General features: G+C 33.9%; 1 protein-coding gene across 1 annotated transcript; it reads right to left on the bottom strand.

Moving 5' to 3' along the window:
* On the bottom strand, positions 3157 to 8335 carry LOC18590196 (GTPase LSG1-2). Its single transcript, XM_007015593.2, has 7 exons — positions 7964 to 8335; positions 7201 to 7302; positions 7038 to 7124; positions 6416 to 6509; positions 5586 to 5642; positions 4856 to 4935; positions 3157 to 4765 (listed from the first exon to the last, which is right to left on the bottom strand). Exons 1-7 carry the CDS (start codon positions 8185 to 8187, stop codon positions 3634 to 3636), a joined length of 1776 nt encoding a protein of 591 aa, XP_007015655.2. The 5' UTR covers positions 8188 to 8335; the 3' UTR covers positions 3157 to 3633.

Below are 10771 nucleotides of genomic sequence, written 5' to 3'. Positions count from 1 at the left end.
TATATTTTAGGGGTATTTTTAAAAATAATCTTTAAAGATAAGATGTTTTCAAAAATAATTCTCTTTATAATTTTAACTATTTTTAATCAAGTTGAACAAAATTACCCTTAATAAAATTACACGTTATGATGTTACACGTCATGTACAAAAATATGTTACATGTTATGATTAGGTTATTACATGTCATGTGCAAAAACATGTGATACGTTATGGTTAGGTTGTTACACACCATGTACAGAAACATGTGACACGCCATGTACAAAAATATGTGACATGTCATTGTTAGGTTATTACATGTCATGTTGAAAATAAAAACTGTTGTTCCACGTCATGTACAAAAACATGTTACACGCCATGGTTAAAAAAGATTGTTACATGCCATGTTGAAAAAATATTATTATTACACGTCATATTCAAAAATATTTTGTTACACTTTAATGTTTAAAATGTTATTGTTACTTACAAACCAAAACTTCAAATCCGCTCAACTCTTTTTCTTTTTTTTTTTACAATTTGACACCGATTAAAGTGTTTCTAACATATTTTCATAAATCAAAACATAAATTTTCTTATCTAAAACACCTATTTCAACTAAAAATAAAAAAAAATTCCTTTGAAAACCTAGGTTTATAAAATTCAATTTTTTGAGTTTATTGGTGTTTAGGTCTCCAAATTGATTCAATTAAAAGCTATTTCAAATATTTGTGATCATTTCTACCGTTTTAGTTTTACCCAAAATACTTAAAAATCAAAATTTCCAAATAGTCACCTACCCAAACACATCAAAACCATTGCTTAGTGTCTTGAAAGCGTAAGAAAGAGAAATCTGAAAATACGAGAGAGAGAAATCGGAAGCATAGCAAACGAATGCGAAGAGAAAAATCGATAAAATTTGAGAAACTGAGAAGTGAGAGAGAGAAATCTGAAACACAAATAGAGAGAAATTGCCATGAACGGTTTAATTTATTTGAAATAGTTTTAAAAGTATTTTTGTCAAGTCATGACTAAATATGATTAAAAAACAGTTAAATTTATTTTAATGATTATTTTTAAAATGTAGAAAGACTATTTTTCATAATTTTCTCTATATTTTATATAAATTATATATATATATATTTTAATTGAGAGAAGATGATTTGAATTTTGCTTTTTTAGATAGAAAATTATGAACTAATTAATGAGTTAAATGTTTCAGTATATGTATTAAAGATGAATAATAAATTTGTTAATAACCTTGAATAAACTAATAAAGTTTAACCTTATTTCAAAATCCTATAAAAGCTTAAAACAAAGAAGGGAAAGACATAGATAAAAAGTCCTAAAGAAGGTTGGTTAAGTTTCAACACTGCTTTGCAGGTTTGGAGGAATCTAGAAAAAGGCCATTTCAAAATTAAACTTGGGTATGTTAACGTCCCTTAATTATTAGGCACTGAAAAATTATATATATTAAAGTACGGAGATCTGAATTCAATTCTTTTAAAATCGATAATATGTATAACGTACTTAGTGTTAAGTTGAATATTCGAATATAAAATTAATAGAATTTAAAAATAAAAAAAGAAAGAATGTATAGTCGGCAATAGAATAAAGATTTATATAAATAAATTCCATTTTGGTTGAATAAGTAAAAGATGAGAGAGTTGTATTGATAGGTTGTTGAAATCTCGTAGCCAGAGTCATAATCAAATGCTATTTTTCGATAAAGATATTAAAAGCCAAATGCCAAAACAATAGACAGCATATTGCTTCTTCTGTTTTTGGTAGGTACCAAACAACTTAAGTTACCTCGAGTCTTAACTGTACCCTTTGATTTATTTTGTTAATGGGTAGTCCTATATATATGATATGGTTAAAAAAAGAATACATTAAGTTTTCAGTACATTAAAAGACGTTCTAAATCCTTCCAAAAAAATTAATCCAATCTATAATTATCTGAATAGATGGGTTATAAATGGAGCAATCCAACTAATTACATTTAATTGTAATTAGTAGGTATGTTATAGGTTGAAATTTCTTTGGATGATAGCTGGACCTAGTCAGCATATCCACTTCTCTCACTATCTATTCTATTTATACTTAATTCCTTGTATAATCCACGTATCAAATGAGTATGAATATAATTTTAATATACGTTAACAATAATCTCGAATGCACGATACTTATGAGATACGGTCAATATCTCCACCAATGAATTTTAAGTGTCGAAGAAAAAATACTAAAGTTATAGACACCAAAGGTACCTAATTTTTTTCCCATTCGAAAATGAAATATTTCAATAATGAAGTAGCTGTATATGGAAAACCGGTCAATTTTTACATATAAAGTAACATGTTTTTTTTGTGTTTGGTATTGGTTCTTATGGACCTACTAATTGAGGAGTCTTTTTATTTTTATTTTTTCCGAAAAAAAGAAAGAAGGTACAAGTACTACAACCGAAGAGAATTGAAGAAATTGCTTTTTGGAAATGCAAAGAAAACATCATAAAATAAGAATAAGAGAAGAGAGATTCTCTATATTCTTTTGTTTGTCCATCATGTCATTTTCCTATGGATAAATTTGCAAAAGTTGAGAGGTTCATGTACTTGGAATTAATTCTTGAAAAGGGACACTCATGGAAGGGTAGAGCTTTTGAAGACGTTGACAGGATATAATGGTCCATACCATACTTGCACTTCTGAAACCTCTCTCTCTCTCTCTCTCTCTGTGTATATATATATATATTACACCATACCATACTTGTCACTCAAAAGATTGGGAACTGGATTTGACAAAGCTTTTAATGGACATGTCAATTTTTCTTATTATACTATTTTTACATATAATTTATAAACTTTTTGGCATTTTTACCCTACAAACAACAAACTGTCAGCTAATTGGTTGAATGAGTCACTTTGCAGCCTATCTCAATGAGCTGTGGCATGAAAATTATAGTGGGCCTAAAAGTAAATGGACTAACTTGTTTTAAACCTGACAACCTCGGACTCCACCTTTGATATAATACTGATTCACCTTATGGGCGGGCTATCAGGTGTCCCATCCCATCACATACCTTCATTTAGTAATTTTGCCTCAAAAATGCCAATTCCACCCCAAGCCTAAAAGTATACCACTTACAAATACTCAAATTTGAAGTTAGCCTTGATTTTAATTTAATAATTAAGTCAGAATAGAATAATTTGATTACTTTTTCTAGTAAGTTGGAGTTTGAACCTTGAACTTCTACTCAGACAACTCAGTCTCAGGCTCAGGCTCAATTACATTCCAAATACTCAACTGGAGAAGTAGCAGGTTGTTTTCCATCAAAATATTCAAAACAAATAATATAAGGAGGAAAAAAAAAAAAAAAGAGAGCAACAATAAGATATACACCAAGGGAGGGATCTACTTTCCGTTTAGCCCCCATCGGGTGACGTATTCTGCAACGCAACAAAACTGCATTCCAACCATATGCGTGGATAAGCTGCATATATATATTCATCTCTCTTCCCTTTAGTCATCCTTGTAGGGACGAAGGGGTATCTAAACCAGCAGCCAACTAATAAATTTCGTTCCATGGAGTGTCCGTAGGAGAAGCATTCAACCAAGCAAGAGAAGGCACTGGTTTATCCTAGTACTTGTTCAGTCGATGCTTCATTAACCCTTAAGAGGACCTGAATTCACTGGCTTCTGGAAGACTCGGACTACTGGCATTCCATCATCATCATCGTTCCCAACTCTCCATGACCGATCCTTCGTCCTCTGGGGCTTCTTGTGGTGCTTATGGGATGCATTTGACTTCTTAACTGTTGCCTTCTTGGAAGCAAGTCCATTGGCCAGGTCAAAGGAACTAAGATCATCCAGCACGTGCTTTAGCACAGGTGTAGTTTCACTTCCATCTTCCAAAGAACCATCAACATCAGATGCATCTGAATTGTGAACTTCAGACAAGCTTGGTTTCCCATCATCTTCCACACCACCTTCATCGGCCATACCAGGTGGTATTTCATAGTGAGGCAGTTTTCCATCAATGTAATCCTTCAAAATTTGGCGGGCTGCTCTAGTTTCATCTGGTAGTCCACTAGAGGCAACATACCCACGTGAAGCACAATAAGCTCTCAAAAATTCTGAGGCCTGAGGAGGCCGAGACTGTGATTCATATGGCTTAGGTTTTGGTAAATTAATTTTGTATACATCCTCAATAATGTGCCTTTGGACTCGATTAGCAACAACTTGCACAGCCTCCCTGTGCTCCGTCATCCGGTCAATTGGCAACACCCCTGAAGCAATCATCTCATATCTTGAGCTTGAGAAGGATGGAAACACCAATCCGGGACAATCACATAGAGTCAGCTCATCAGAAATTATTAATGTCTGGAAATGCTTGGTCTTCCCTGGGGTGGAGGTGACACCGGTACGTTTCTGGCCTACCAAAGCATTTATAGTTGAGCTTTTCCCAACATTAGGATACCCCACAAATCCCACCACTACATTCTTTGGTGCTGAAGTTCCTTCAGCATTGCAACTAGGAGATTGAATATTGGATGATCTAGAGGTACTGGAGCCTGATTTCCTCATTTTGACTATTTCTTCTGCCTCAGACTGTAAACGGGCCAAGAGCTCATCCCTCCCATATATTTTTGTGTCGGGATCATCACTCTTTTGCATGCTATTTTGGGTCTTCCATGGGTCAGTGAGCATTTTTCCTTCCAATGTAGCAGAAGCAGCTTTAGCAGACCAGAACAGAAAGAGAATCTTATGAGAGCGAAAAAATTTTGCCCATTTTTCCCTACAAAGAACAGAAGCAATAAAGATTGTAAGAGGTCGAAAAACTGAAATCAATCCATGGCAGAGCAGACATGTAAGAATCGATACTAACCTGACAGAAACTGGCAGAAGATCTGCCTTGTTTACAAGAAGCAATGTTCTCTTATGCTCATCAATCTCTCTTGCATATGCCTACATTTTAAAAAATTGGTTTAAAACAAATTTGTGAGCAACCCAGGCAATCACCATCCAATTAAGTAATATGAAAATAAATAAATAAATAAATATATAAAAAAAGGAGAAGTATGAGAATGGACAACAAACAATATGATCACCATTCTAAAGCTTTTTTTTAGGTAAATGATCACTATTCTACATTTGTTTCTCAAGTAGAATTAAAATGGGTATAATTTCAATTGACCTTAACTTCTTTCCCTATTGGACATTGGAAAGATGCAAAACTTAGAACGTTACCACTGAAGATGGTCTTTCAACAATTTGCTTCATAATATACAATGGAATTAATGCAAATGCACTCCAATAATGAAAACCCAATTTTGCACATGAAGATAAACAAGCGTATATGTATTAAGCAGAACTTAAATTTTTATCAATCAAAATTTGAAGAGAGTTGTTATCATTCTAGCATCTGAAGGAGTGTGCGATACACTACTAAGAAATTCCCTCGCACCTCCTCTTTCTAAAAAATAATTCCATTTGTCTCAGAATGCGCATTAATTAATCGCAAGACATCTCAAATAAGCAGAAGCTCTACCTATCTGAAGCTACTTTAGCATTATTTAAAGAGCAACATATTCTGGACAAGAGAAATACTATATTACCTCAAGATCAGGACAACGATAAAACAGAGGATCCCTTGCATCAACAACCATCACAAGCTGAAGGAACACAATGTGATCAGAATATTAGTAAGGTGCATCTAATAGCATGGAAAAAGCACAAGGAACACAAGAAAGAAAAGGTTGACCGAATTAGGAAAATTGAAGAGAGGAAAAACCCTCAGAATCACATGCTTTTGATTCATATATTTGCTTCAAACAAGTGTAAATCTTTTCTCACTTAATAATAAATAAAAATTAAATTAGTAAGTCTAGACAGGCATCCCAACCCCCTCCTTCCTCCCGTCCGTGCCTCCCCCCCCTTTCTTCCCTTCACCTCTCACCCCATTCCCTTTATGCAGGCACATACATCTCGTGCCTATGCACATATTTTTACAAGGGACCCTTGGCTTAAGTGTCATTTTGTTTTCTTAATTTGCCATACTTGTCTTTTTACAAGAACTAAATAAGGGTGATATTATCCAACTGTGACTTCTTGTTGGAGATAAGAACTAGGGTGAAAGTATATGATAATTGAGAATGCTTGATCTTTTATGTTAACAAACATTAATGTGTGTACTATTTTTGAAAATGAGTGCATTGCTTCACATAGGTAAGCTTGCTTGCTTTTTTTTTCTTTTGGCATCTAGCACCTCTGGCCCTCCATTTTGATTCTACCTCATGCCTTAGACAACACTGCGTTAAGCAAATCAATCTAATACAACTTCTTCAGGTCAATCATACATGTAACAATATATATAATGTAGAAAGATATTTACCTTTCATACAAAAAAAATATGAAATTTCTACATTACAAGAGACAAAGATCATACCAAATCACTGCGTTCAAGAACCCGCCAAAGCTGCCTCCAGATATCCAAGTTCTTCTCAAATGGAGTGAGAACAAGCTTCTCATTCTCCTCAAGTCTGCAATAAATAGAAAGGCATGAGAACACAAAGTACATGGAAAGATATTAAGCCAACTCCCTAGATGCTTCCATTTGCAAAGATAAAATATAAGGCATGAAGAATCATTCCTATCATAAAATTTTCGTCTATGTGAACAGGCTTATTCAAAGTATGCTTCTCTTCAGACATGACTTGCACACTATCAACAACAAAACAGGTAGAGGGACACGGACCTTTAAGCCAGTTTTGAACAATACCTGTAATTACTAACTTTACATATAAAACATCAAATCATTTAGAGATGGAGACAAATTGATTTCAAGTTTTTTCTAGGTTTGTTATGGCTGGTAAAGTTGCTCTTTACTTTTTCTGGACCTGGTTGAAGGCTTAATTTGGATGAAACCCAGGACATATCCTTGACAATATTGATCAAGCCATCCTTGTGCAATTAAATACTACTTTTGACAGTCTTGATCACATAATTTGTCATTGACCTCTTTTAAGTGATTCAAAAGAAGAAAACGTTCAAATAAGTTATAGCCTAACCTTGCCAAGCTCCGGCGCCAAACTAAGAAAGCTTGTTTCTCGTTGGCATCTAGCTCTTCAACAGACATTCCAGCATTCCATGATGGCCTATATGAATAGAAAAAATCTTCAGATTCTAATCATACATATGAAACTTGGTTTTTGGTAAAACAATAAGACATGCCTGCGTGGAACTCGGAGACTACTAGCATGCAGTGCCTCCTCTTTCTTCTGTTGCTCTCTCCTTTCTTCAGGTGTCATACCACTGGTGCTTGAGCTTGTGTCCCTAGTCACAAACAACAGGCATCAGATAAACCACTGATATCAAAAATTAAAGATTAGTTGTATAGGCTTGAATCTATAAATCATAAAGAAAAAAGGATCAAGAATCACTCACTATAAACAAAAAGCTCTAAAAAGAAAAAAGTGGCAAACTAAAGATATGAGAAAGAACTAATATCAACACATTCAACTTAAGAATGAGTTGGACACTTATCTGCAACCATCTCCTTATGCCTACACATCAAGTTAAATCCTTTTATTAAAAAGGGAGGGGGGAGGACTAATGGGACTCAATGAACTCTCCAAAGACAAAGTAACATAGCTTCTAATTAAAAACACATTATTCTGGTAACCTTAGTTAAAAAAATTAACAACAAAGTCAAATCTGAAAATCCTTGCAACATACATACCATTAGGCATACATCTCACTAAAAATACTATTACAATCAAAGTCCAAGCTGTAAGACTAACAAACATCAGAAAAAAATAAATAATTTCCAACCAATGAGAAACAAATAAAACTCAAAAACAAAATCAACCAATTACTCTAAAAGACAATCTCCACACAAAAAATCCAAACTTTCACCAACTTAATAAAACAGGGTCATCTTTTACAACTATCCTTAAACCAAATAATAATAATAAAAGACTAATCTAGAGCTTACAAATTGATGAGGAGGTTAGGGGTGGGGTGCTGGATAGAGAAGAGTTGGTCAGCTTCCTCAGCCTGCTCGATGACGGCATCGATGTCGCTAACTTCTGTCACAGATTCCAAAACCTTCTTATGCTGGCTCTTATAAAACCTCCCTTTCTCTTTGGATTGTTGTATCATTGAATTATGATGCTTCATCAGGGCTCTCCCTAGACCTGTCTTCTCATTCTTCCCCATCTCTTTTCATTCAAATTCAGATAAACCAATGCCCAGAAAAAGAAAAAAAAGACTTGAGAAGGTTGAGTTGGGTTTGATTTGTGTTGCTTTTACGTTGGAGGCTTTGGAGCAGAGACAAAGGAAGAAAGAGCAAATGGCGTTTACGTTTTTCCTTTCAATTTTCTTTTTCCGGTCTTTAAATTCCTTTTGTTAAAGGGCCTTTTTTGTGGTCAAGGGCCGAGCGCCCCAGCCTATACCACCTACGTGAAAGACATTGTCATTAGCCCCATCCAACCAAAGTCTTCCTTGCATAGGCCGCTGTTTGACCCACCTTATCAATCACTACTAATTCATAATATTATTATAAAGAAAATTATTTTTTTTAATTAATCTTTTTTTTTAATTTTGTTTAACACTTTATCTTAATTTTATTTTTTATATTCAATTATTCAAAAATATTTTATGTTACGTTTTTTTTCCATGTTAAAACATATGATTTGGTTCAGTTAATTTCTTTATTTATTAAAATTAGGTTAAAATATTATCAAACAATCTTTTACATCTTACAGTATTCATACATTAAGTTTGCTTAACATTATCTTAGCTTCTCTTAATGGTATTTTTAAAACAGCTTTACGTGAATAACACTAAGAAGTTCCAATTAGATAAAAAAAAAAGAAAGAACTTGATTATTATTTGAACATATAATAATTATTTAAAAATATATAAAAGAAGTATTCATATGTAGTACATATATGAATGTGTGTGAAACTTTGAATTGACAAAAAAAAAAGATAACATCATTTAATATATTTCTAAGTTGTCATTTGAAAGCATCTTTTATTATAAATTATAAATTTTAATTTTAATTAATTAATAAAGTTTTAATTTATATTGAATTACATTTTTTAGAGTCCTAATTTAGAATAAATATCATCACTAATTAATATAGATTAGCTTCAACAAAAATTAAAAATCCATAAATAAAAAGTATGGTAAGAAGGCTTTTTCACCTTGATATATTGGGCATTAACAAGATGTTTTCCATTTCTCCTTTGGCTAAAGGGGAGAGGGAAAAACTGGAATATCAAATAAATATTTTTTTTAGCTAAATAGAATATCAAATAATTGACAAAAGAAATTCAAGAACCTTCACTGTTATCTAATTAAACATTATCCTCACGTGATCGAATCAAATAACTTCGCTATATCTAACTGAATTACCGAACCCCCAACCCACATTTGCGCGCCAAAACTCTATCCTCTCTATCTCTCTCTCGCTATGCCAAGATTTCCTTCTTCTTGTTATTGTTAATCTCATTTCTTTTTTCTTTGATCATCAATGGCTACCGAAGACAAAGACATTCACCAAATGGTTAGCCAACTCAATCAGACGCTCTCCCTGACTGACCAAAATCTTGACCAAGTAAGCGAAGACAGGAGTACCAAAGTGCTTAATATATTGGCAGGGGCAGCAGCAGAACTCAAGGCAAATCAAGAAGATTTAAAGGAGGATTTTTATGAGTTGCTGGCACCGTTCTATGAATCCGGCGAAGGTAATAGTCGCAACTTTGATCTTTCTCAGTTGCAAGATGAGGTTCTTAGAGTGATAGGAACCAAAGGAGAAAATGAGTTGGTAGGTTTAGCTGAAGGTCTTGAAGGGTTAAAGAAAAGAGGGGATGAATTGAATGAGAGGGTCATTGAGTTGATGACGGATTACAATATAGTGCCAAAATGCAGTGGGATTGAAGAGAGTTCTAAAGAGAATAAAGCTACGGATCTTGGAAGTCTTGCTTTTACTGAAGAAGATGGACAAGAGACGAGTGAAGGGCTAAAGAAAAAATTAGAAAGTGGAGAATTTAGCCTGTATGATGTTACTATTCAATTGTATGGGTTTCCATGGGATGTCGCAATGGAGATAGAAACATCTCTGGGGTACAGGAGGCTGGTCAAAAGTGAGCGTCTATTTCTTGAAGATGAGGGTCAAATAATGCTTGATGACGATGGTGAATTGCAGGAAAAAGATGCAGGGGAACTGAAATGGGTTAGAGTCAAGAAACTGAAACAGAAATTTGAGGAGTTGAAGAAGAAAATATACATAAAGGAGGAACTTGATCTGAATGTTTCACCAAAAGCCTCAGATTCTGGTGATGATTTAGATCTTGTGACTGTGCATACGAGAATAAGATTTCTGAGAGTCTTAAGGAATTGGATTTTCCACATTGAATCTGTCTTTGTTGACCTCATGTATGAAATTTACTATATGTTTTCAGGTAATGAAGCAGAAGAGACCATTTTCCAAGACTTGCAGTCTAAGCTGAAACATATGATGGAAATCTATTTTGGGATGGTACCCATTTCAGTCTATAAGATCATTTACATGATGGAAAATCCGGAAGGGTTAAAGCTAGATGGACTGGTGATGAGAATGGCAACAGTATTTGGAAGTGACACGGAAAGACTATATGAAAAATTGAAATTAAATGATAGGATGGATCAAGCTCATAAAATAATCTTGCTTTTGAGGTCAGTGCTGGTTACTGCAGGTCTGTCCTATACTCGAATGATAAAGGAGGGTGAATCAGCTTTATATGAAAAGCTGCTT

The sequence above is a fragment of the Theobroma cacao genome, chromosome 9, assembly GCF_000208745.1.
Source record: "Theobroma cacao cultivar B97-61/B2 chromosome 9, Criollo_cocoa_genome_V2, whole genome shotgun sequence".
Lineage (NCBI taxonomy): Eukaryota > Viridiplantae > Streptophyta > Magnoliopsida > Malvales > Malvaceae > Theobroma > Theobroma cacao.
Note: the sequence above shows the minus strand (reverse complement) of the source record. Positions and strands in the feature narration are given on the sequence as shown.